Source organism: Terrapene carolina, unplaced genomic scaffold, assembly GCF_002925995.2.
Source record: "Terrapene carolina triunguis isolate 2854851 unplaced genomic scaffold, T_m_triunguis-2.0 Scaffold236, whole genome shotgun sequence".
NCBI lineage: Eukaryota > Metazoa > Chordata > Testudines > Emydidae > Terrapene > Terrapene triunguis.
In genome coordinates, this window is record NW_020664587.1 from 17,474,022 (window position 1) to 17,500,445 (window position 26,424).

Genomic DNA, 26,424 nt, shown 5'->3' on the forward strand with positions numbered 1-26,424 from the left:
TTGACTGGTGTGGGTTTTTTTAAAGCCGTTTACCAGGAGGGGAATTCCATTCTGAAACTTCCTGTATTAATGGTGTATGATGTTCCCTGCTGATTTACTTGCACAATAATAGCAGGCCTCCGTGTACAGCTCTCAACCCCATATGCAAATCTCAGTGGAAATTAGCTTCGACTTCCTTCTAAGGGAATTTCTCTGTAGTTGCCAAATCAGATCAGCCCATTTGGTCACTTTCATTACGGACTCTGACTTGTTAGCTGGGACTCCAGAAACCTGAATGCCTGTTTTTCATTTAATCTTTCAGGAACTGTGGTGGTAAATGTCTGGGTATCTTTCAACTCCTATTGGTTTTGTAAAAACTCCTTTTTGGGTATGTTTCTTCTGGCCGTTGATGTAAGGTAATTGAACTTTGGAAGCTTACTATTTTAAAACATTCTCAATGAAGTTTTAAAGATAGCTTCCAGGCAGCAGTGCTGTCCCTAGGGTACAGTAAATGTCTGCATTTGTTTTGAATAATGGGGGGGCAGGGGAGGGAAAACAAAACAAACCTAGGTAGATGTTCAATTCCCCCTGTTTATCTTCATATCCAAATAAACCTTGCAACAGTCTCAAATTGGTCTGTGGCTTAAATCTTACACATGCAGTAAAACTAATTTTTTTTTTTTTTTTAATTTCCTGTTTGCAGTGTAGTTGTAGCCATGTTGGTCCAAGGATATTAGAGAGACAACGTGGGTGAGGCAATATCTTTTATTGGATCAGCTTCTGTTGGTGAACAAGACAAGCTTTGAGCTTACATAGAGCTCTTCTTCAGTGGGAAAAGTACTCAAAGGGTAGGTCTACACTGCAATGTAAGCCTAGGGTTAAAAGAACTCGAGTTAGCAGACCCTGGGTTTGGTAATCTACACTTTGAGAATCTACGCTCATATGTAACTCCAGGTTAGGAATTACTGAACCCTGGGTCCTAACCTGGGGGTCCGGCATCTACGCTGCGTTACATGGGTCTGAGTCCATATCCTGCACACTCCCAAAATGTGGACACTCTAACCCTTTGTTCGTGGTGCAATGTGGGAAAACTTGACTCTGAAGAGGGCAAATAAAGTTGGCCTGTGGGATTGAGGGATACATGTAGCATACTCCCAGAACATGAGCCCAGTGGGGCTGCATCTGTAATAGGGCTTGAACCCTGGGTCCTGGCTTAACTCAGACTCACCCTCCAACCCCTTGGGATCCTCGATCTGAGCCCTGGATTAACACGATTTGTATGTAGACAGAAGGGGGGTTAGGCTCCAGCCTGTGCTTGCTTTGCAGTGTAGACGTATAGGATATGTTGCAGCTAAATACAAGGTGGAACAGATTGTTTAGAATAAGGAGTTAACTGCCCATTTGAATGGTCTCTTACAATGTTAACACTTCTGCAGTCATAGGACCCTCCCCCAACACACCTTTCATGATCCGTGGGTCCCACAGGTGCCTATCACAACATGTGGTGTACCTCATCCAATGCACCATGTGGCCCAATAACTATGTGGGTGAAACCACACAATCACTATGCTCTCGAATGAACTCTCTCAGAAAAATAAGACAAACACCCAATCACCCATGGATGGAGCATTCTTCACAAAACGATGACTTCATATCTGACCTCTCAGCCCTCGTCCTCGAAGGAAACCTGCACAACACCTTCAAAAGACAAGCCTGGGAGTTTAAAGTCATAACGCTGTTAGACACTAAAAATCATGGACTCAGTAAAGATTCTGGATTTATGGCTCATTATAACAATCGATAACCCGCTGACCCTTCCTTGTCCTACTACTGTTAATTGCTCACTTCACCTTGAATGGTCTCTTAAATATGTTAGCCCCTTATGCTAAACGATTTGTACCATCTTGTATTTAGCTGGGATGCTCTGGGTATCTTTCCCAGACCTGAAGGAGAGCTCTGTGTAGCTCGAAAGCTTGTGTCTCTCACTAACAGAAGTTGCTCCCCTAGCTTGGCTCTCTTTTTATTTCCTACAGAACGAAGGACCCATTTTGATTAAACTAGAGAATTCCATATAACAATAATATAGAAATAACATTTCAAATCTGTGTCCATGTAGAACCAATTCAAATGATGATGGTTCTATAATCTGTAAAATACCCTGGAGCTGGGAGCTGAAGGAGAAAGTAGTAATTCTTGGTCCCGCAGCAGTGAAAGTTCTGCCCGGTCAGGTATTCATTTGACTCCCATCACTGGAGTATCTGAGCATGTCTTCAGTTGTATTACAATATATTCTCTGTTTCATGAGCTTTAAAAAATTATTTCTAGGCTGGAGTTTGGCTCAGTGAGGAAGTGAACTTTGGATGGTGTTGGGTTTCTTTAAACCCTTCTACAATAGAACCTCAGAGTTACGAACACCTCAGAAATAGAGGTTGTTCATAACGCTGAACAAAACGTTAGGGTTGTTCTTTCAAAAGTTTACAACTGAACATTGACTTAATACAGCTTTGAAACTTTACTATGCAGAAGAAAAATGCTTCTTTCCCATTATTTTTTTGAGTTTATATTTAACACAGTACTGTGCTGTATTTGCTTTTTTGTCTCTGCTGCTGCCTGATTGTGTAATTCCGGTTCCAAATGAGGTGTGTGGTTAACTGGTCAGTTTGTAACTCTGGTGTTCTACTGTATTCTAAAAGGTAAAGTAGAAGTTGTGTTTTGTTGCTGTAGAGGAGGGTGGGAAGAAAACATGCCTAAGTTATTTCATTTAGAAAGTGGCTGCTCCATGTGTTGGGGTTTTTCATGCAAATTCATAGGGACTTAAAAAAAAAAAAAATCACTCTTACTGCATCAAAGCGACTAATCTGGCAAAAACCACAAAATACCATGTTTAGGCTTGTAATAGGAGCCCTATTGAGCAACATGCCATTTTAAAAAATCTATTATCGGGGAAAGAACATAGCTTTTTTGTGAGTAAAGTGGAAAAAGGCACCTAAGAATTTAGATAACAAGCCCTCTGCTTTCACTTCATAAGACCCTAACAAGAGGATCCAGAGGCCAAAACCCTAGTGCCTTTGGTCTTTGTCACCCTACATATTGCTCACGTTGATGTAAAGGTTTCTGGCATTTAACTGTTTTGCAGAGAAACAAATAGTCTCTTTGAATGTAGGCACTTCTGACGACGTTCCCCAAAGAACTCAAGAGCAGGGTTCAGGAATATAGCATGCGATGGCTAATACAAGGACAGTTGTGTTCCGAGCTTTTTCCACAGAGCATTTACTTCTGTATGTTTTATGGGGGATGTTTTTACACCCACATGCACCAAAAAAGATGCCCCCTCTCATGTCTGTGCTTCAGCTTTTTCCAGTTATCTCTGACTTCATTTAATTATACTGTACCTGCTTTATGCCTCAACACTGCAAACGCTGACTGACTATGTAGAGCTGCCTACTGTGAGGAGACAATGAGATTACTCATTACTCTGGTTGGCCAAGAGTTTGCCAGATCAGTCTCTAAGACTGCAGAATGACTTAATATGGTATGGGCCTTGGCTCACTACAAAAGCAGTTTTCCCCCTCTTGGTATTGACAGCTCCTCATCAATTATTGGGAGTGGACCACATACACCCTGATTGAATTGGCCCTGTCAAAACTGGTTCTCCACTTGTAAGCTAACGCCCTTCTCTTCATGTGTCAGTATATTTATGCCTGCATCTCTAATTTTCACTCCATGCATCTGAAGAAGTGGTTTTTTTTACCCACAAAAGCTTATGCCCAAATAAATGTTAGTCTTTAAGGTGCCACCGGACTCCTCGTTGTTCTTGTGATCTGTGTACCTTTGTATTGTCATAAGCCATTCTGAACCTCTGGTGGTGGTATAAATAAGCAGATTTTTCCTGACTAGGCGCCCATTGCTTTTCCCACATAAGAACTTTCACCTTTAAAAATTGTGATAAGACTTGTAGGCAATACTCACAGATAATACTAATCCTGTTTGTGTTATCTTACATTTATATAGCATCTTTTGTTAGGAAGGCTCCCCAAGCAGTTTTGAATCAGGAATATCTTCAGCCGTGAAATGCAGCTGCCTCTGACGTGAACCGTGACATTTTTTTATTGGCACATGTTAACATTACACTACGGTTTAGGACAGGAAACAAATCTTGTTCTCTGAAACTGCAAAGGAACTTAAGTAGGCACCATGTAATTACCTAAATTAGAATTTGGCAAGGATACAAGAGTTACAACCCTGGTTCTTGTGAAAAGTGATATGACATGAATGCTCTTCAGAGAACACCAACATGAGCAGTTGCCTTTCATGTGTTTTCTTTGGGTATCTGAGCCCCAGATCACGGACTGTATTTATGATAATGGATCACAAGATGACCTGATTGAAGCTGGCCAGTTAGAATACAGGAGTCTGTGTAACAAAATGAACTAGGTTCAAGAGTAGTCAGTTGTCCATCATCCAAGAGATAGGAGACAAGGCTCTTTGTACGCTAATATGCTGCTGCATTTCTTTGTTACCTTGGTAATGCACTTTAATGTAGTTCTTATTTGTTTCAAAAATACTTGACTCGGAACATAGCCTTCCAGAGAATCTTTTACCTACTGAAGGGAGGGTTGCTTAAACATAAAGCAAGTTCCTTGAGGTCTGAAGGATTCTTGAGTTTGCATGGACCATAATCTAATTATTTTGCATTGTGGATATTAATATTTTTAGAAATGTAATATGAATTTTTGTTTAAGTGGGTAGTGAGCGGAAATCGATTCTCTTGAAGAGTGACTCCCCCTTCATACTCTTCAGTGCAACACGCATGGTCTCTGAAAGTCACCCTAAAGTAAATACCACCTACAGCCCTGATCTGTCACTACTGTGAAACTAGTAACTTGGAAACAGTTGATAATATTTCTAGTTAATGTGCAACATAAGCACTGATAACATTGTGAATACTGGAACCTGCAAAGAAATGATTACCAGCCATTTGTTATATATAAACTCTCCAGAGACTTATTGATCTGACTTAATTGACCATTCAGTAGGAAGGATTGTGTTGTACTAGCAACTAACCTCTGATACTTGTGATTGCCCTTTTCTTCTGGTAGAATTTTTCCTTCTCTTGATTGTCTCTAACAGGCCAGCTGGCTATACAGAATTTGTTAGGGGCTTTCAGGTTTGAAACTGCCATTCCACAAACACAGTGCAGTCCCAGGTAGTCTCTCCACGTACTGGGCTCTGTATAATGAGGAGAGGCTCTGTCCTTCAACAAAGATCATCTGTAAAGATGGGTAACACATTTTTGGTATGAAGTAAAGCAAAGGGAAAAAGAAGACTTGTCTATACTACAACCGTTTGCCCAATATAGCTATATTGACGACCCCTCCTAGTCTGAACAAAGTTGTAGTGGCAAGAGTCCTTTTGTTGGTATCGCTTGCTTACCCCAGCTCTCCAAACAAAATGAAGCTATACTGCAAACGGACTTTTTTCTGCCAGCAGAACTGCACATACACTAGGAAGTTTTGCCAGTAGCGCTCTGTTGGCTATGGGTGTGATTTCCCTCTTCTTTCCTCTCTCCCCTCCCACCCCCGACATAGCTATGCCAGCAAAACTGAAATGTAACTTGGGAGTCTAAATATAGATTTGAGTGCCTAATTGTAAACAAGTGGTGCTAAAAATTGATGAAAGTTGTGGGTGCTCCGTGGGCCTGAGGATTTGTGGGTATTGCAGCTTTAGAATAGCTTAAGACAGAACTACTAGTGCCCTCAACCTCTTTAATGTATTGCAATAAATGTACAAATTCAGCAGCTGTAGAGTAACAGGATACTGGGTCTACAAAAGTACCACTTTGAAAAGATGTCAAAACACTGGCTCTACTTGCTTAGTATTGGACTGTCTGACTCGTGTGCTGTCTGTGAATAAGCAAAAGTACATTGTATCTGAATACTGAAAACAAGGTCCTCTTCAATCCTCTTTAATGCAGCCATGGAAATAAAGAAGTGTTCTCCTGCCGAGGTATCTTGCTGGCCGTTCACTGGTTTTGGGACAGAGGACACCTAGATATCACAGTCTTTGTGCCATCCTGGAGAAAAGAACAGTCAAGACCAGATGTGCCCATCACAGGTGTGGAACTCTAAAGCCAAAACTAAATCTCTAAAGCTTCCAATTGTAGCATTTTAATAAGCCTGCCAAGGTCCTTTTGGCCAGTAAGCTCCTAGGTAGTGAATGGAAAATAAGAGCACTAGAAACTTCACCAAGCTTCTGACCAGTGAGATTTCAAGTCCCTAACCTCTCCTCTAAGCAAGTTCTTGCTCAGATAAGGTAGCTGAGTTCAAAGAACATAACTAACTTTATTCCAAAATGCTTCCTTATTCCTGAGGTTTACTCACTTGGTGTGTTACCTTTTCTTATCTCCAGAATTCATTTTTTCCTCTTGTAAATGGCCATACCGCACGCCTGTATGAAATGTTAACCGAGAAGCAGCTTGGTAGAATATAGCAGGATGGGGATCTATTCAGATGGGTCCAGGTGGTGATGATTGCTGTTCTGAGTTTCCAAGCAACTGAGGTTTGAGGTGTCCCAGTCCAGTCCCTTAGCCAGAAGACAGTCTTGGTCTGTGTTAAATTTAGTTTGGTTCAGTGCCCATGAGAGGGATGCTGGGTGGGGAAATTGAAAAACTTCCTAAAAATTGGAAAGATTTTGACAGTAGCAGTCTGCGCAGGACACAGAGTAACTGAAATGTCAAAGCCTGACGCTGTGCCCCTTTGGAACTGGCTGGACTCTGCATGTTCCTAGCTAGTTATTTTTTTCCTGTAAACCTTACACTTTACTTTCTTGGCATCTGTTGCCTGGAAATGATACCAGGCTGTCTGGGCTTGTGTGTGTTTATGCCACATTTTCATGGTTGTTTGTTCCAGACCAGCACATTCTCCGTGACCTTGAAAAGAAGAAAATTCTGGTCTTCACTCCTTCCAGGCGGGTTGGAGGCAAACGCGTTGTCTGTTATGATGACCGCTTCATTGTGAAACTGGCATACGAGTCTGATGGCATCGTGGTTTCCAACGACACTTACCGTGACCTGCAGAATGAGCGTCCGGAATGGAAGAAGTTCATTGAGGAGCGCTTGCTGATGTATTCCTTTGTTAACGACAAGTACGTTCCCGTTCCCCAGGCGCTTAAAAACAATATAGCAGTTTTAAGTGACCATTGATAAATAGAAGGTCAGTGGCATCTCCGTGTTAGGAGGAGATGACCTGTAAGGGCTGGAAAGGTGAGTGTCAGACACAGAGTAAAGCAAATGACTTAAGGTATTTGAGAGGAAGTGACTCAGTGCTTCGTAGGTGGAACAGCTCCTCCCAATCTGCAGCAAGTCACAGGGAGGGCACAAAGAAAAGGCCAAGAGTGGCTCTGACTGCACTTGGCTTGCTTGGAGCCAGGAGCTCCTCCCTGCTGACATTCCTGAGCGGGCCTGGCACTGGTACAGAGCATTCACTTCCTCTGCATTACGAACGGGGAAACGATCAGCTGGCCCAGCGTGCCGACAGCAGAGCACAGGATTGGCATGACCAGCAATGCGTGGGAGGCAGCCTGCTCTGCTCCTGGGGCAAGAGGCCTCTTGCAACAATCTCAATCAAATCCTTCTCTAGTTTACTTGCAAAGTACTGATGGGCAGCAGCCCTTCTCTGTATGGCCAATGAACAGGTCAGCCTGCCATGGGTCACTAAGAGAGGATTAAAAGGAAAACTTTTCTTCCAAGGGACGACCCCCTGTTGGGTCTGGAGGAATTGTCTGAATCACTGACTCCTGTGGCCATGCCAGGGCTTGTGTCTTGGCTGGCACGGGGAGGGGTTCGCAGGTGTGGGTAATTTTTAATCCTCATGCAGCTGAGAGACTGAAACCTTGGCCCAGGAAAGTGGTTGCTCCTGACTGATGCTTATTATCTTCCTTTAGGTTTATGCCTCCAGATGACCCCTTAGGGCGGCATGGCCCCAGCCTGGAGAACTTCCTGAGAAAGAAACCTTTGGTGCCAGAACACAAGAAACAGCAGTGCCCTTACGGTAAGACTAGCCTTCTAGGCTTGAGGGCAGCGGTGTCTGTACAGAGTAAACTGTACACACTTGGTGAATTGCAGCAGGTCACCCTATGTTCTGCCTTTTCCTTGCAGGGAAGAAATGCACTTACGGGATTAAGTGTAAATTCTATCACCCTGAAAGGATCAACCAGCCACAGCGCTCTGTAGCTGATGAACTACGGGCCAATGCAAGGCTGTCCCCAACCAGAAGCCCCACCAGCACTGCCAAAGAGGAGAAAAAGAGCAGGAGACCTTCCCAGGCAGAGCTCCTCTGCTCTGTGTCCACAGACAGCGACAAAGGCTCTGGGCAGAAGGTCTCCATGGAGAGGAAAAGCTCAGCCCAAAAAGCAAAACCTAGCGACAGTCCCCTCCTAATCCAGGGGGGTTGTGCCTTGGGCAGTGTCCCCTCTAACAATGGCAGCTATCGATCGTCTGACTGGTACCAGCACCCTCCTCCTTCTCCCCATATGGACTCTCTCCCTTACATCTCTCAGGAGCATCTTGACTCAGGCATTGGATCCCTTGAGAACCAAATGTCTGAGATGTGGCCTTGCAGATCTACCAGTCACTGTGAGCATTCCCACCCTGAACAGATGGCAGTCTGTAGCTGCAGCAGACAGAGACCTGTCTACCAGCACTCTCCTAGTGTAGAGCAGGACACCCTTGGCCACTATAAGCACGGCTCTCGCAAATCAGTCTCCTCTGTTACTAGCTACTTGCCATATAGTGCTGAGAACTCTCACACGAGGTCCTCTCAGTCTTTCCCAGGCTATGGAGTGCCGGTACATCCAGCGGGTACTGGGCATTATAGCATTCCCAATGAGTATAACACCCCAGCACATCATCTTCGTGAATACTGGTCTGAGCCGTACCAAATGCCTCCCACATCAACACGACCTAGCAACATTAGAGACCCTCACCCGTTGCCGAGAGCCCCAGGGCCAGCGTACAGTGACCACTGCCAGTGGGCCCTGCCAGACCGCTTTGCAGAAGAGCGAGCGAATGTGCACGTGAAACTCTGTGGCATATTCCACCCCCATTTAGTAGATGCTGTGATGAGCCGTTTCCCTCAGCTGTTGGATCCCCAAAGACTAGCTGCTGAAATACTGACGTACAAGTCTCAGAACCCAGGGATGTGAGGCAGACGATGTGCTGGGAGTCCTGGGAGCAATGTCTCTCCTGTGGACCGCACAGCACAACTGGCATGGCTGCCTCCGTGAGGGTTTTCACCTTCCTCTGAAGCACCAGGTCCAAGATGAAGGCCAGATACCAGACTCAGTGGGCCAATGGCGTACTCTGGTGTGGCCAATCCTAATGCACCTCACAAAATGGCTTGTGAGGAAACTGTCCCATCCTCCCCCAGGGCATATTAGCAGGAATCTGTGGAAAGGAGGTGGATTTTGCCTTTCTCAGGAGCACAGAGCAGGGATTCCCCTGTAGGAGTAGGTGGGTCTGTCTTCCCCATTGAGCTCCTGCAATTGTCAGTTGGGCACTTTGGACCCTGGTTCTTCCCATTAGCCTGCAACATTCAAAGGCAGCGTAGCACACGGTCAAATGTACGGCATTTCATGAGAAAGATCTGATGGTTACACTTGAGTGAGCGGGGTCTGTGGGGTTACTCTGAGATGGTGTCTTTTGCAATAAGTGTCTGTGTAACTACATGTCGGGAAAGGCTGGAGCCTGTGCTCCTTGTCCAGTCTGCTCCCTAGTTCCTAACTGAGCTGCTTGCCTTGAACTCCCATCGGGTAACTTCATTTGGTCCTTGTGAGGAAGCGGCAGATTCCATTTCTGTATGTGAAAAGCCAGATTCCAGTAGCTGACTCGAGTCGATTTTTATGGCCTTTCCCTTCCCTACCCACCCCTAATAAGTTGGCCTTATGTGGGGCCACTCTTCTGTGAATAGGGCAGCTGTTTCGCCTGCTGCGGGGTTCCCACTAATCAGAAGAGTGAGGCGTTTCATCTTTTCTCCGCTTGCCTGGAAGGGCCTGGCACTGCACCAAACCTGCATTCTGGACTCGAGCCTTGTCTCCTGCACTTTCTCCACCAAAACTACATTCTGTACCAAAATTCAGAGAAGAGCAGGCTTGTGCCGCTCTTGTAAAACCCTGGTCTTCTCTTATGCCTCGCCGTGGAATCTGTATAGTGCTGAGAGGCCTGGAATGCCTGTGGTGTTACCTCCCCCTTTGTCATCACCCCACCATAGCTGTGGGGATCAGTAAAACAAAGTGACTAAGGTCCCACTTGGACTTGCACGTTGTGTGTCTGCCCTTTTGCCGCTACAATTTTGATGGGTCCTCCAAATTCTTGGCAATGTTCAGTATTTTCTCTTTGAATTTGCCACACCTTTGCCCTTTCACTCCTATATATTGTTCTCTCCCCACCCCCACAAGCACCCTTCAGATTCCCAAGATATCCAAAGCTGTGTCGTTTTGTTTGACGAATGGACCCTCTTCAGTCTGTTTCGGTTAAGGATATCTTTGGTGACTTGTAGATACTGTAACTAAAATTTTAAGATATACAAAAACAAATACGGTAGCAATTGATTCTGGTCCCAGCATTTTATTTAGGGTACAAAGGAACCTTTCACTTGCGGGCCAGAAGCAGTTGACTTGTTGATGCACATTGTATCTGTGTGGTGATGTTTTTTTAATTATGTCCATCTTGTGGTTAAATCAAGGTCCTTCTAAGTGGCAAACCGTGAGCGGGAGAACTGAGCACAGAGCTGGCTGAGCACGTCTCTGTGGTGTGCTGGAGGCTGTTCTGTTCGCTGGTTCTTACCGCTCAGATTTCCAGTGGATGGCCTAGCCAAATTGGCACCATGTGCCATGGAGACCACAAGGACACAGAAACCCTGTATACCTGGTTAATTATGATACATTACGAAACTGTAATGTTTCATGTTAGTAAGCAAAATGCTTCTTAATCTTATGTAACCTGATAACTTTGCATATTTGTAAATTACAGGAAAGATGGTTTTTAATGGTATTGTCCAGAAACTTGCTTGATGATACTATTTTACTTAGTACTGTACTTAACGCAGCCATTATATGTTAGTGGTGTTTTCTGGAAAAGTTAGTAGCAATATATACTTAGATACTTTTATACTTAAAGTTGACATTTATTGAAACTTGCTGTATCACTTAGATTCCACCCAGTCAGCTAGCCCTATGGAAGAGGCTGCCCTGTGTATGTCATGGCAAAGTAAGAACTTGCATTACCCAAATAAAAATGGCTAAGTTGGATGGCTAGGTTGTTGAGTCTCTTTTTGATGGCTTTTGGGAAGACTGTTTTACAGCTTGGCTGGGATTTTTAAGGCGTGTACCACAATATACTTCTAGAAAGGTGGTTGGGCTGTTAAGACACTGGACTGAGACTTGGGATCTCTGGATTCAATTCCCCGCTCTGACAGACTCCCTGGATGACCTTGAGGAAAATCACTTAATGTCTGTGCTTTGTCTGCGAAATGGGCATGAGACTTCCCTGCCTCAGACTGTGGCGCTAGGCATACGTACATGTTCGTGGTTGTGAGGCTGGGGACCATGGAAGTGTTGGGATACACCATGGTAACAGATGTGGTGTTGGTCCAGGGAAGTGACACTCTGCTGGCATGTGGGGTTTTTAACCAGGCTGTGTGGGGGGAAAAAGTCAGCTGTAGTGTTTGGCAGCTCTCATAAGTGACACAAGATGCTACACCGTGTTTTTATTATTATTTTGGTAGAACTCATGAGGCCTGCTTCTCCTCACCCCTCCTATCAATTGTTGGACAGAATTTAAAAACAAAAAACTGTTTTCTGTTCTGCTTGCTAATTAAAACAGAACAGTCAAAGCAAAGATACCGGCGTTGGCTCTCGGCAGCTTTGTGATCTACATAAAGAGATTAATGTAAACCGCTCATCAGAGAGCTGATATAATCTGTTACAGACAAGTACCAGTGCTTAATTTGTATTGAAAGTGGTGTCGTGTCTCAAGCAATTTTTTTTAACTTTCATAATTGAAGCAGCAAGCCCAGAGGTGCCAGGGCTATGAACTGCCAAGCCTAGAGGAGCCCGGGCTTAGCCCTGGCAAGCCCTAGCATACATTAAGCAGTGCCTAGCACCGTATCATTTATGCAAGCTGTTGAGTAAATGACTATAAATCATGACACCACTCTGTTCGCAAGACTCTCTTGGCACCTTTGGGCTCTCATGGACCTTTGTTTAGGAGCTTATGAGGAAGTCTAGTAAAAATTTAACATCCAAATTTCTCCAGGGGAATCCTTCCTCTCCCAACCCCACCCTCTAGACTTCAGTACAACATCTTCTTATCTGACTTTGTAAATTACTTTATGGGCTTTTAGTCAAATGTGCTCACTGGAGCTAGTACTGTCAGATCGCTCTTTCCAGCTAATATGAAATAAATCCCTTCCCTAAACTGAAGGAAAAGAGGGGCCTCCTCTGAAGGTGGTAGGTGTATGTGGTCTAATGGGAATCTGAGAGCGGCAGCAGGCTAAGGGTAGGACTGGGACGCGGAAGGCCTGGGTTCTGTTCCTGGCTTTGTCTCTGAGCTGCTGCGTGACCTTGAGCAAGTCACTTCCATCTGCCAGGCAGGAGAGCGGCTCAGCAGTGGCAGGCAGTGCACCTAGGAGAAGGAAAACTCTGATTTCAAACCGAAAACATTCGCCCTGGTCAGCCGGGTTGGAAAAACTGCACCAATCTCACGTGCTCTGTGTCTCAGCCGCTGACCCCAATGAACAGGCCAAGGTGAAGGTGAAGCTTTCTAGTAAGAATCTGCAATTTTCATCTGAGCCCTACGGGGTGAAAGGGCTTTTATTGGTTGAGTAAGGGAAGCCCTTTCCAGGGCACATTTCTTCTGGAGAGTAAATCCTCCAGCTCCCAATGGGTTCAGTGAGTCTATCCCCATGACTTGTAAAGGTGAGGCGGAGCAGTCCAAAAGCTGTGCAAGTGCATTTGAGAGCAGGGACTGAATGAAATGTCCCTCTACCTTGTTGCACGATGGTCTCAGGCTGAGAAAAAGAATCTCGAGTGGTAATGCTGAAATTCGCACGCAGCCGATGCTTGAACGTTGTGCCAGAACTGCTCGCACAAGAGAACTTTTAAAAAGCTTAGTGTAGGAACTCAAGGCTGCACCTCTCCATGAAATGCTCCTTTAAATAGATAAAAGCTCTCGCTCTCTGGATTCCAGTACACGAATGGGAATGGCCTAATCAAAACCAGAGCCATGTTACAAACCTGGTGGTAGACAAATCCAGAGTCAATTAGTGCTGAAGTTCCCAGGTTCGTTACCGTGACAGGGAAGGGAGCTGGGGGCGTTCTGTTCAGATGGTGATGGAGCTTGGTCTTGCCTCTGTTTCTGCAGCAGATTTTGTAACCGTACCTGTCTTCAAAGGGAAAGACTTTAGGCGGGTCTGAACTATAGAACCCTCCCTCCTAAACAGCTTTCAACAGCCCAAAGGCGGCAGGGGAGAATGGGGCAGTGATTTGCCTAGTGTCCCACAGTGCCTGAGCTGGGCATGGCATGCTAATCTGATTCCCTGGCCCCGGGAGCAGGCTACCAGTCGAGCAGCGTTCGGCGCTCCTTAGACATGGCATGGCTGCTGTTCTCCAGCATCTCTCTGGAGCCTCTCAAGACACACCCTGGTAGCTGTCGCTCAGCCGGGGCCTGCTGATGAAATGATGCCCAGCTGTTTCCTGTTGGATTCAGTTGTCATTCCTCCAGATGTTTAGAAGGAATTGGCAGCATTTATTTGAATGCTACCGGTATTAGTTCGTTATCGGCAGACACACTCATGTCCATCAAATCAAAGAAACCTGCCCTACTTTCTCTTCGTCCTCTGCCCCACACCCCTCCACACTGGTTCTAGTGTATTCTGCTGTTGTGGAGTTTTCGAGAAACATCCTGTGGCTCACCACTTCCTCTTGGGTACCTCAGTGAAGCTGGAACCCAGTGTGAGATTGGTGATCACTGCATCTGCATCATATTTATCTCTCTAAATAGGTTATATCCTCTTTTGCAATGTGCAGATCTACTTTAAAACAGAGGTCACATGCACACGTGCCCTGCTGGCTCAGTCTGGGGCATGGCTCGGGAGGTAAGCGGATATGTTCAGCCCCTAAAGCCTATGGTTGAGCGCCAGTCCCAGCCATTACTCTAGTGCAAGGGGAAATGTGGGGAACTCCTGCCTTGCTGCGGGGAAGCAGGGGCCATGGGGTAAGCAACCCATGCCAGGGAAGTCTTGTAATGTTGCAGGGCAAGTCTGGGTATGGTGCATGGGGCAGTAGCCTCCGGCAGAGCACGATGAAGTGGAAGAGCAGGGGGCACTCCTGTAACACCTCAGGGAGCAGGGGCCAGAGACAGCTGATCAAGCAGCTCTGAGCCCTGCAGAACAAGTCTGACCTGACCTTCATTATCTGTTCCAAACAACTGTTCTTAGGATTTCTGTGTGTCCTGCTTGAGTGTCTCCTGAGCCATACAGACCCCTCCAATCACTAAGATGGCTGGGCTCAGTTCTGCACGTTCCTATCTTGGAAAAGGTATGGCAGAAAGGGAGGGGGCTAGAGATGGCTGATAAAAATTAAAGATCTGGGCAAACTCTCATATCTAGTGAGACTAAAAGCACTGAGACTGTTCATCATCGATGAGAGCCATGAGAAATGTACACAGCATAATGGAGGGTCATTCCCCATAATCTAACATACAGGGGCAAGGGAACATTCGATTAAGTGGAAGACGGTTACTTTAAAATGGATAAAGGCAATACTTGGTCACATGGTGCACAGTTAAGCTGCGGAACTTACTGTCACAAGGGATCACTGAGGCCAAGAGCGCAGCAAGATTCAAGAAAGGAGTGGAGTTCTTTATGGATAACAAGAACCAGTAGAGTTTAAAAAATAAGAGCGCTGGAAGCCTTCCTGGTTTAGGGCAGCAGCCAATTTCTGTGTGGGTTAGGAAGGAAGCTGCTTGTGGGTAAGTGCAATGCTTTCTGCAGGGTTTCTTCCACCTTCCTTGGAGACTGGCTAGTAGCCCCCTGTCTGCTCCAGTCTGGCAATCGCTGTGTGTTCTGAGCTGCGGGGCTCCTGATGATGATGATACCTAGCTCAGATACTATAAATCCCAAAGCGCTTCACCAACGGAGGTAAGTGCCTTTATCCCCATTTCCCAGCTGCAGAGACTGAGGCACTGCACTGGTCCTACCCCTGGTGCCCCGCAGCACTGACTGCTCCTTCGGGGCCTGCCTGCCTTCCCTCTGCAGAGATGCAAAGATTCCAAGACCCGAAGGATCACTGAGGTCATCCAGTCTGACCCCCGGCATAGCCCAGCTGGAGAATGACCCCTCCCTCCCCCCCAGTAATTCTTATCTGTTAGAAAAATGGCCAGTGATGGAGACTCAACCATGACCCTTGGTAAATTGTTCCAGTGGTTAATTACTCTCATGGTTACAAAGTTATGCCTTATTTCCAAAACTGGACCCAGGATTCCAGCAGCAGGGCTGGATTAACGCAGGGGATTTAGGGGTTGCAGCCGAGGGCCTCAGGCTAAGGAGACCCCTGCAAAAATAAATCCATAATTCTATACAATTCAGTGGTCACCAACCCATCGATTGCAATCAACTGGTCGATCCCGGAGCCTCTGCTCTGCCAATGGGAGCTGTGAGGGTGGCGCTCCTGGGCACGGGCAGCACCTGGAGACACACTGTCCTCCTCCCCGAAGGGGCGCGCAGAGATGTGCCAGCAGCCGGCCACTTCCAGGAGGGGCGTGGGGCTATGGTAGCAGGCAACCTGCCTGAGCCCTGCTGTGCCGCCAGCCAGGAGCCACCTGTGGTAAGCGCCTCCTGGCCAGGGCCTGCACCTCGCACCCCCTTCTGCACCCCGACCCCCTGCCCCAGATCCAAACTCCCTCCAGACCCTGCACCCCCTCCTGCACCCCTGCCCCAGATCAGAATTCCCTCCTGCACCAAACTCCCTCCCAGATCCTGCAGCCCTCATCCTCTCCTGCACCCCACCACTCTGCCCCAGCCTCTGCCCCACCCAAACTCCCTCCCAGATCCTGTACCCCCTCCTGCAGCCCTCATCCTCTCCTGCACCCCAACACTCTGCCCCACCCAATCTCCCTCCCAGAAAGAAACTAATATAACAGCTGTTCTAAGGGAAGAAGCAGGCTATTTTGAATTAACTATATTCTACATATTTTAAGACTGAAATGTAACCACAGAACGGCTTTGTTAATTAGAAGGCAAGTTTAGTATAGCGTTAGTAGCCTTGGTGCCATAATTGTGATCATTTTGTTTTAAATTAGGAAAAAGACTTGTAGACAGGGGCCCCACGCAATCTAGTAGCCCCGGGCCCACAGCAGAGTTAATCTGGCCCTGTGCACCAGTGCGAAATATAGAGTGAAAATAAGGAGATTCCCCAGTTTATGCATCCTAGGAGTGATTAGCCCTTTTGGCCACAGCATCATAGTGGGAGCTCATGTTCACCTGATTATCCACCATGACCCCCTGCCCCCATCTTTTCCAGCATCACTGCTTCCCCGGACAGAGTCCCCCAGCCTTAGGTATGGCCGACAGTCCGTGGTCCTAGATGTGTACGTTTACATTTAGCCACATTAAAACAGTGTTTGCTTGTGCCCTGCTTACCAAGTGATCCACATTAGTCTGAATCTGTGACCTGCCCTCTTCATTAATTACCCCTCCCCCAAGGTTTGTGTCATCTGCAGACTTTACCAGTGATGATTTCATGTTTTCTGCAAGGACATTGATAAAAATGTGAAATAGTGTAGAGCCAAGAACCTCACCTTGCAGGAGCCCCCTGGAAACACACCTGCTCAATGTTTACAGTGACAACTTGAGACCTGTCAGCCAGCTTTCAGTCTGTTCAATGTGTGCCAAGCTCATTTCAAATTTTTCTAGTTTAATCAAAATGTTGGGCGGTACCAAGTCAAACGCCTTACAGACGTCTAAGTACATTACAGCAGTGCTAATACCTTATCAACCAAACTTGTAATCTCATCAAAAAAAGATAGCAAGATAGCTTGGCAGGATCTATTTTCCATAAACCTCTGTTGACTGGGATTAATTACACTGTCCTCCTTTAGTTCTTTATTAGTTGCAGTTTCCCAGGCCTTTCTTCGGTGCAGGATGTTCCTGTGAATTCAGCGGGTTCCTGAAGGGGATTTCCCAGCACCCAGGAAGTGGCTGGCTTAGAACTAGCTTTCCTGACTCTAGTACGTGGGTGGAAGATGCGGCTGCACCTGCTAGAAATGAGCAACAATTCACAGTGGTGCCGGACAGAGATTCCTGCCTGACTCCTGGGGCCTAGGGAAAGAAGATGGGGCTTGAGAGCCATGTTGTTTGAGCTGTCGTCCCCCCTGCTTCGTAGGAGCCTTTCTGCCTGGAACCTGAGGGCTTAAGGCACCTTAAACAATATTATGCAACAAGGGAGAAATTCTCTGTCTTTAGCGAGGGGTGAGTGAGGGCCCCTGCTTTGACCCCAAAGGCTTGATGGGGGTCTGGGAGAGCCAGCCAGGCCCCACCCTCTGAACCTCCCCATTTCTGAAATCTGATAGAAGCGTGAAGGCATCCAGTGAATAAAGGAGGAAGGAAGTGCAAAAGCAAATATATCAAAAAAGTAAATATGATACTAGGACACAGACAAAGGAACAGCCAGAAGCCAGGCTGGGTCCAGCAAAAGGGAAGGAAACCACCCAAAGAAGGAGGAAATGGGGAGTGTGTGTAAGGGTCAGAACAAAGATCTAGCACTGAATAGGAAATCTGGCTGGCTGGCTGTCCCCATGCACACCCCTCCATCCATCAATGGGTTTTGTATAATCATAGAAATGTAGGGCTGGAAGGCACCTCAAGAGGTCATCAAGTCCTGCTCTGTGGCAGAACCAAGTAAACCGAGACCATCCCTGACAGGTGTTTGTCCAACCTGGTCTTAAAAACCTCCAATGACGGGGATTCCACAGTCCCCATTGGACGCCTGTTCCAGAGCTGAACTGCCTTTTAGAGCTAGATATCACGACAAATTTCTAACGATAGCTCCCTTGCTGCAGATTAAGCCCATTACTTCTTGTCCTACCTTCAGTGGCCACGGAGAACAATTGATCACCGGCCTCTTTGTAACAGCCCTCCGTGTATTTGAAGACTGTGATCAGGTCGCCCCTCAGTGTTCTTTTCTCAAGACTAAACGTGCCCAGTTTTTTTTAACCTTTCCTCACACATCAGATTTTCTAAACCTTTCATCATTTTTGTTGCTCCCCTCTGGCCTCTCGCCAATTTGTCTGTATCTTTCCTAAGCATGACACTCAGTACTCCAGCGGAGACCTCACCAGGGCCGAGTACAGCTGGACAATGACCTCCCGTGTCTTACATACGACACTCCTGTTAATACACCCCAGAATGATATTAGCCTTTTTCACAGCTGCAGCACACTGGTGGCTCGTATCCACTATAACTAAGGCGACGTTTTAGTCACAGGTATTTTTAGTAAAAGTCATGGACAGGTCACGGGCAGTAAACAAAAATTCACGGCCCGTGACCTGTCCATGACTTGCACTGTATACTCCTAACTAAAACTTGGGCTGGGGGGCTGCAGGTGCTCTGGGGGGGCAGTCCAGGGGCGCCGTGGGTGCGGGGGGTGGTGGCCCGGGACCCCCGCTGGTCGTGGAGGGTAGGCCGACAGTGGCGTGCAGCCCAGGACCCCTGCTGGTCTGGGGCGAGGCAGGTTGGTGGGCAGCCCCTGAGCCAGCACCGGCCGCTACGGAAGTCACGGAATCCGTGACCTCCGTGACAGACATGCAGCCTTAACTATAACCCATATACATGATCCACCATAATACCCCTCACCATAGTAGCCAAGTATTTTTTCATGTAAATGGCACTGGTGTAGCAAGTTCCCTACTGGGTCTCATGGCAGTGGGGACTACCCTAAACACACCGGCACTGAGCAGAAAGCTGCGGGGGGCTCTGTCTCACTCTCATGAGCTCAGACTGTGCTAGCCAACGCTTTCCACCTCGGAGATGCAACCACAGCAAGGTGACAAAGGCCCTTTCTTGCCATCTCAGACATTCTCTGGGTAGAATTCCCCCGTGTCCTCTACCCTAAACCTTCCCCCACCGCAACCTTGGGGGGTAGACAGTGATCAAAGGGGCGGAGGGCAGGTCAGTATCAAATGCTATAACAAGCCATCAGCTGATAAGGAACAATCAGCGGCAGGTTCCCCAGCTGTGCGGAGCCCCCCCAAGGCCTGCATTGCACAAACACAGCGATACAGCGTCTTGTTGAGCAACATGTCAGGAGAATTTGCATGTTGTTTACACCCTGGCACTTGGCCTAGGGGGAGGCTTACAGGATCAGCCAAGCAACTATTGCCCAATTTGGAGATAACTGGTGAGTATGCTGCAGCTGGGAGCGGGCCAGCCTGCCATGATTCAGTGGGGAAGAGACGCAGTTTGCATGCAGTTCAATGCTGTTTGCCTCCATCCTGCAGTTTAAAAGTGGTCTCCAGTCGAGCCAGTGAACCGTGTGCCGCCCCGCGCTAGGAGGCTGTTTCTAACGTGACTCTGGTTGAGTGTGATCCAGCTGAATTGTAGCATGGACAGGATTGTATCATTGTGCTGTGTTGGTCTGACATCCCAAGCACTCCCACCGCACACCGCACTCTCCCAGCTGCCTGGCTGCTGGAGCTGTTCATGAGACTCTGCAGTAGTGTCTAGAGGCCCCAGGGAGGACTCAGGGCCCCGTTGTGCTGGGGGCTGTCTATGCACATGAAAACACAGACCCTACCCCCAAGACCTTTCCGTCCCTCTTAGTGCCTAACACAGCAGAATCTAAGCACTGACCCAGCTACAGGCTAGTGAATGTCTAGGGTAGGGTTGCCAGGTGTCTGTTTTTTGTCAGCGGTGCTGACCGGGCTGTTAAAAGTCCAGTCGGGGCGCAGTGGGGCTAAGGCAGGCTCCCTACCTGCCATGGTGCTGCACGGTTCCCGGAAGCAGCGGCATGTCCCCCCTCCAGCTCCTATGCATAGGGGCAGCCAGGGTGCTCCGCATGCTGCCCCCGCTGCAAGCGCCACCCCCGCAGCTCCCATTGGCTGGAAACTGCGGCCAATGGGAGCTGTGGGGGTGGTGCCTGCGGACGGGGCAGCGCGCAGAGCCGCCTGGTTGTGCCTCCGTGTAGGAGCCGGAGGGGGGACATGCCGCTGCTTCCGGGAGCTGCCTGAGGTAAGCACTGCCCAGAACCTGCACCCCTGATTCCCTCCTGTGCCCCAACCCCGTGCCCGAGCCCTGATCCCCCTCCCGCCCTCTGAACCCCTCGATCCCAGCCCAGAGCACCCTCCTGCACCCCAAACCCCTCATCCCCAGCCCCACCCCAGAGCCCACACCCCCAGCCAGAGCCCTCACCCCCTCCTGTATCCCAACCCACTGCCTCAGCCCAGAGCCCCCTCCTGCACCCTGGACTCCTCATTTCTGGCCCCATCCCAGAGTCTACACCCCCAGCTGGGGCCCTCACCCCCTCCCTCACCCTAACCCCCTGAGCCAGCCTAGTGAAAATGAGCGAGTGAGTGAGGGTGGGGAGAGCGAGCGACAGAGGAGGGAAGGAGTGGGGGGTGGGTCCTTGGAGAAAGGGTGGGGCCTCAGAGGAGGGGCAGGGCAGGGGACGGGGCAAGGGTGTTCAGTTTTGTACGAGTAGAAAGTTGACAACCCTAGTCTAGGACCAAGAGTCAGGACCTCTGGCTCCTTTCCCGGATCTGCCACTTACTCACTCTGTGTCCTTGGACAAGTCATTTCATCTGTTGATGCCTCAGTTTCGCCACCTGTAAAATGGGGAGATCTTGACTGAGTATTGCTGAGCATTGGGGGCTGGCCCCTGCATGGGCTGACTGTGGTGTATATTTTGGATTGTTGTTCTTGTCTTTTTTAAAAAAGAAATGCTTCTAGAAGTGTCTAGCGGCTCTGGGGCTACATGCTCAGAAGGAACGCAGTTACATAAATAGCTGGGTGTCTGGGGGGAAGGTGAGGGACCTTGTGGGAGTTAATTCATTAATGATTGTAAAGGGCTTTGAGTGCCTGACATGGCAAGGGGACAGTATTGTTAATTAGGTATATTAGGGGGATTATTATTCTTTTCCTGCTATGCTGGTACTAATTCCAGAACAGGAAGGGGAGCACCGGGTTTGGGGAGTTTGCCACATGCTCATCTACAGCTCCTATGTTCCCCTGCAGGTACAGTAGTGCAGACGGACGCCCCAGGGGCTGTCTGAGCTGACCCTCCAAGGGCACAGATGTGCTGGGGTGGGGTTGTGTGTCTGGATGCCATCTAGACTCATGCCAATGTGGACATGATTGGGGTTTTGCAAGACCTTGTGGGCTGGGATTTTGATGTGACCCAAGACCAGCAGGGGCTCAGGTCCAGGTCTCACACTACTGAACACCGAGTTCTGGTAGTTCAGACACGTAGCGTTTTGTCCCATCTCTAGCTCCTAGTGCAGACAGGTCAGTGTGAGTCATGACTCTATTATCTGTGTTGCAGCAGTGCCCAGCATGTGCTGGGCGCTGCACAGACCTGTTGGGAGAGACAGTCCCTGCAAACTCTCCTAGCCTGTTCCCTGATTCCAGGGACATGAGCTGGCTCTCGGAAGGGTGGTGCTAGCACTTGAACTGCGTGCTTGCAAGGGGATAGTGAGAGGGACAGGCCCAGCTTTGCCATAGCCAGTTTTAAGTGCTGCTGGTCAGTTTCACCACCAGACCGTGGCACATACAAACCTGCGCCTCCCGGAGAGTAAAAGCCAGTGCAAAGGAATTCCCATCAACGGCTCCATGCCAGAGGCCTGGGGTATGGAACCAAGAAGCGTCACATCTCACTAGCTGACCTTAAACATTAGCCAAGCCAGGTAAAAAGCACCAGACCAAAGTAAGCACGGGTGAGGGCGGGACTGGAGCGTTGGGATCCTTGCCTGGATGCCAGCAGAGAAAAGCCACTTGCCTGTGTCAGGTGAGGTGGTTACGGTGCTGAGCTGGGACCCTTTGTCCATGAAGAGCTCAGAGACACTCTTTTGGGGCCTCAAGGCCTAGTAATTACAGTCTAATGGCTTCCAGGCTCTGCCGTTTGCCTGTGCTGGCCAGGGCGGCTCAGCCAGGCAGGAAGCTCAGTGCTCAGAGAACAGGCGTCTTGGACAGGTCCCAGCTCTGGGGCAGTTTGGGGCTGGCCTTTTGTCCTCACCGCAGGGCTTGGTGCAGTTGGCAGTGTCTGCACAAGAGACGCCTAGAGCAGGAGTCTGTGTGGGAGCCCAGCAATGGAGACAGCTGTGCTGAGGGTCAGGCATGAGAGGTCAGCAGGGCTAAGGGACAGGGAGCAGCACTGGCATGGCCGGGGGCTGCCGGTCCCGACTGAGCTGGAACAGCAGAGAGTGCTGCAGTCGGGGGGTGAGTTGCATCGCAGCTTTGGGAGTCAGACTAGTTCCTAAGGCGCAATTGTCCATGGCACAAGGGCACTGAGGGGTGCTCTCTGCAGCGAGGGCATGGGCCAGACGAGCCTCAAGACCCAGAGGAGGGCCCTGGAGGCCAGGCTGGAGGCTCACAGATGGAGCAGAGAAGGGCGGGCTTGTGCTGCTGCTGATACTGCCCAGGGCCCCGTCACCAGCCTGAATGTCAGGCTCAGCAACAGCCTGTTTCCCAGAGAGTCATTTTGTATCAGGAACAAAAAGGAAATTGCTAAATCCAGGGGTTTCCCATCAGTCTCCCCTGCCCTGGGAAGCCGTTATTGCCAAGGGCGTCGCCGGCAGATGAGTGGCAGAACAGAGCTGTGCAGAAGCCCGCAGGGAAGGGCTGTGCGGGCAGGGCCTGAGATCGGGATTCTGAGCAGCGAGTAGGGGCGATGCTGCTGAAAGGGGTTTGAGCTACATCCGGCATGCGAAGGCTGGTTTGCCCAGACTCCTCATAATGGGGATTATCTCCAAGACACAAGGTGCTGTTGCCATGTCATCTCTTTGAACAACACAACCCTGTCTGCAGCGTTGCAATGAACATTTCCGTGATTAGCACATGCTGATCTGCCCGGGCAACTGGCCAGGGGCACGGGCTTTCCTGCCTTGACAGAAAGGTGGAATCGATCCACTGTTTGCTTAACAGACACCTAGGAGCCCGCCTGCGAATGTGCATTGGTATAAAATCACAGAGCAAACGACCGGCCTGTCGCATCAGCCCCAGGGCTTGGGGGAAAGGACACTTATGATTAGCTCCCACGTATCCACAGCTTCACAGACTTGCACAATCTCAGCAAACTCCTCAGCAGTCCATATTCCCAGCCCGCTCCCAGCACCGCCGGTACAGCCTGCATTGACATGGCTGCCCATTACTACACGGCCCTCGTCAGCACCAGAAATGCCCCATTTCCCTTTGCACTGAGATGGTTAGTTTGTGCTGCTGCCTGTATTCCAAACAGCCCAGAAGCAAATTGCCCCACAGGCTGGGGACAGCTCATCCAGACCCTAGGCCCAGTGGTGCCAGGGAAGAGCTCCATCCCACCTGAGCTTCTTACTAGGATCAGGGTAATCTACTCCAGTAGGAGAGACAATGGCCGTAATTCCCCTTTTGCTTTGTCCTCAATTTAAATATCATTATTGTTCTAACAGTGTCCAGCGGCTGCAGCTGAGATCAGGCCCCACTGCGCCAGGTGCGGCACTGGCACAGGGCGAGACAGGCCCTGCCCAGAAGTGTTCACAGTGAAAATAAACAATGGGTGGGAGACAGCAAGGATCATCGTCTCCCTGGCTTGGTTAATAGGATGATGTGAGTCTGTTCCTGCTACCCTCTGTCTAGGTCCTTACAAGCCTCCAGGCAGGGAGGCAGCACCTTGGGCATTTTGGAGAGGGGTGAGTCACATCCATGACCCTTAGTTTTATACCAGTCAGTGTGTGGGAGGGACAGACCCCCATGTCTCACTGTCACATGCCTGTGTGTGCATCTACAGGCCACTTTTCATACGCTGCATGAGCCATCCGGTGACTCTGTTTCCTGCTGCAGAGGGATAGTGGCTTGTTTGCTGCCGGGTCCCAGATGCAGTTAGCGCCATGTGATGCAGGAGGAATGATGTGACTGGGGATTAGCCAGGTCACGCTGGTGCAGCGTATTGCACATGGACACTGCTGGAACAGGGCTCAGTCCAGCTGCTCCAGTCTTCCAGAGCAGAGGGCTGGCTTTCGCCACTTTTCTTTGTCTCATTCTTACCCCAAATGAAAGCAAAGCTCAGTCTGCAAATCGATGTGCACTTCAAGGGCAGCAGCGCCGGGGGCTTGTTCCTCGGCGCGCAAACAGCGTGTCTCCTAGGGGCCAGCGAGAGTTACAACACGTGTTTGAGACGCTAACAAAGGAGATTTAGCTGTCCAAGCCAGGCAGTAACTAGGGCAGCGCCTGCATTTTGCAACCCTTCCATTGCTACAGCTTCTCCGGCGTGTGAAAGAGACTCAGCCAGGCAGACAACAGTGGAGCCATTGAGTGGCTGCTCTGGCCTTATCCCTCACAGGAGAATTCCTGGAGGCTTCCAAGAAATTGCTCAACATTAAGGAAGCTGCCTCTAGCTGTGCCCCATACAGCCATGTCCTGACTAAATCTTCGGCCTGGAGGAGATGGGCCTGAGAAGAGCACAGGAGGTGGGAGTGTGGGACTGAGCTGTGGATGGTGCAGGAGCTGGGGGGCGGGGGAGGCTGGGATGGGATTAGAAGGTGGGGCTGGGTCCAGGCACTGACCCAGAAAGGCGCACGAACGCTGCCAGCATTTCCAAGCCTTTAAACCACGGCGCAGTGACCACCTCGCCACCAGAGCTGCGCTTGCTGCCGCCAGCTTCAGGCACAGCTCTATTTTAGCCCCTCCTGTAAGTGGGGTTTGGAAACCTGCATTGGCCTGACACTGGGCAGGTGCTCCAGGAGCATGTGCGCGCAGCACCTGAGCCAGCCCTGGCTGCCGGCTCTTGTGGGAGAGATCAGGACGTGTGCCCTGGTTTGAAAGGGTGATGTGTGTCCAAAGGTTCATTGGCTCCCTGTAGCTCAAAGCCCCCTTGTTCCGACCCCGGCAACCTGGCCATGTTGCTCAGTCTCCTCGGAAGCGCACGTGCTGGCTGCGTTTGTTTAATGAAACCAGTTTCCTTCAAAGTTATTCACGGGTTTGGCTGTGACGAGTTCTGGGCTGGGTCCTGGTTTGTCTGGGAGTTCTGGGCCCAGCCCTGCTGTCCGTGACGTGGGTGGCCTTGGATCACAGTGGGAGCAGGGCTGGTGCCCCGGGAGCTGATCCGACTTTGCGTTGTACCCAGGCTCCTCGTCTACATCCGTGCAAGTGGCTGTGAAGTGCAGCCCGAGCGGAGTTCTACACGCGCTGGGCGCGCTCAGCACAGCTAACAGAGGATTTGCCCTCACCGACAGCTAAATAGAGGCTGCCCTGGAGAATCGGACTGGGAGTGAAAGACTGCAGCAGGCCCTGCTGAGTGGGGTGTGCCCTCGGCCAGCCCTGTGCGACCGCACACCCCGCTGGTACGCACTGTCTCCGAGTAGCCTCCCTGTCCCTTCTAAAGCCACGGTGGGCGACTCGCGCATCAGAAATACCAGCAGGTCAGAGCGATAGACAGCGACTGGCCTCGTTCAGCAGGCAGCTTTCAAGGGCAGGGATCTTACAATGCTTAAGAAATCGCAACTAAAAAACCAAACAACTTGATGTGATTCCTGACAGAGGAAAGAGAGCACTGGCCGTGCACACATCCTAGGGCAGCGCCATCACCCAGGAACAGGGCCGAAGCAACAAAGAACGTGGCCCCCTCCGAACGGTGGCCCCCTCCGAACATATGTCCGGGCGGAGCCCCTTACAATGCAGAAACTGGAATGCGGTATTTATTTTGCCACTTTTAGGGGCCCCCTTCCTTGCAGGGCCCCCTCCAGTCGGAGGGTACGGAGGGCGCTCGATACGCCTTTGCCCAGGAAATTCGTTCAGTGACCACAGGACCGAGCTGAGCCTGATGTATCACTTAGAGATGGTGCCTTGCCACAGGCAGACACTTTCTACAGCAATGTCGCGGCTACGGGTGGAATATGGATGCTTTCGGTCATTGGCCCTGATCCTGCAAATGCTTAGCTGTGTGCTTACCTCTGCATGCTGCAAAAGTCCCACTGATTTCAACAGGGTGGTTGTTCAGTGCATGAAGTAAAGCACGTGCATAAGTCTCTGTTGGAAAGGGTCTACTTGCTCCTTTAATTCAGCTGTTCAGGAACCCCACCGCCCCACTTCGTTCTTCTTAAGCCATATCTCCCTTCACCTGCTCAGAATGAAAAAATGAAAGATCTTAAAGAACAAAACACCTGGGAAGTTCCAAATGTAAAAAATGTTTGGTTCAAAATCCAGGCAG

General features: G+C 49.4%; 1 protein-coding gene across 1 annotated transcript in view; it reads left to right on the forward strand.

The window, feature by feature from the left end:
* ZC3H12A (zinc finger CCCH-type containing 12A) overlaps positions 1–11,268 on the forward strand; it is a 14,108-nt gene extending 2,840 nt beyond the window's left edge. Inside the window, exons 2-5 of the mRNA XM_024202935.2 lie at positions 5,954–6,093; positions 6,888–7,122; positions 7,921–8,027; positions 8,135–11,268. Of these exons, the coding sequence (XP_024058703.1) occupies positions 5,954–6,093; positions 6,888–7,122; positions 7,921–8,027; positions 8,135–9,180 (1,528 nt within the window). The 3' untranslated portion in view covers positions 9,181–11,268. The remainder of the gene's footprint in view (positions 1–5,953; positions 6,094–6,887; positions 7,123–7,920; positions 8,028–8,134) is intronic.
* Positions 11,269–26,424: the final 15,156 nt, after the last annotated feature.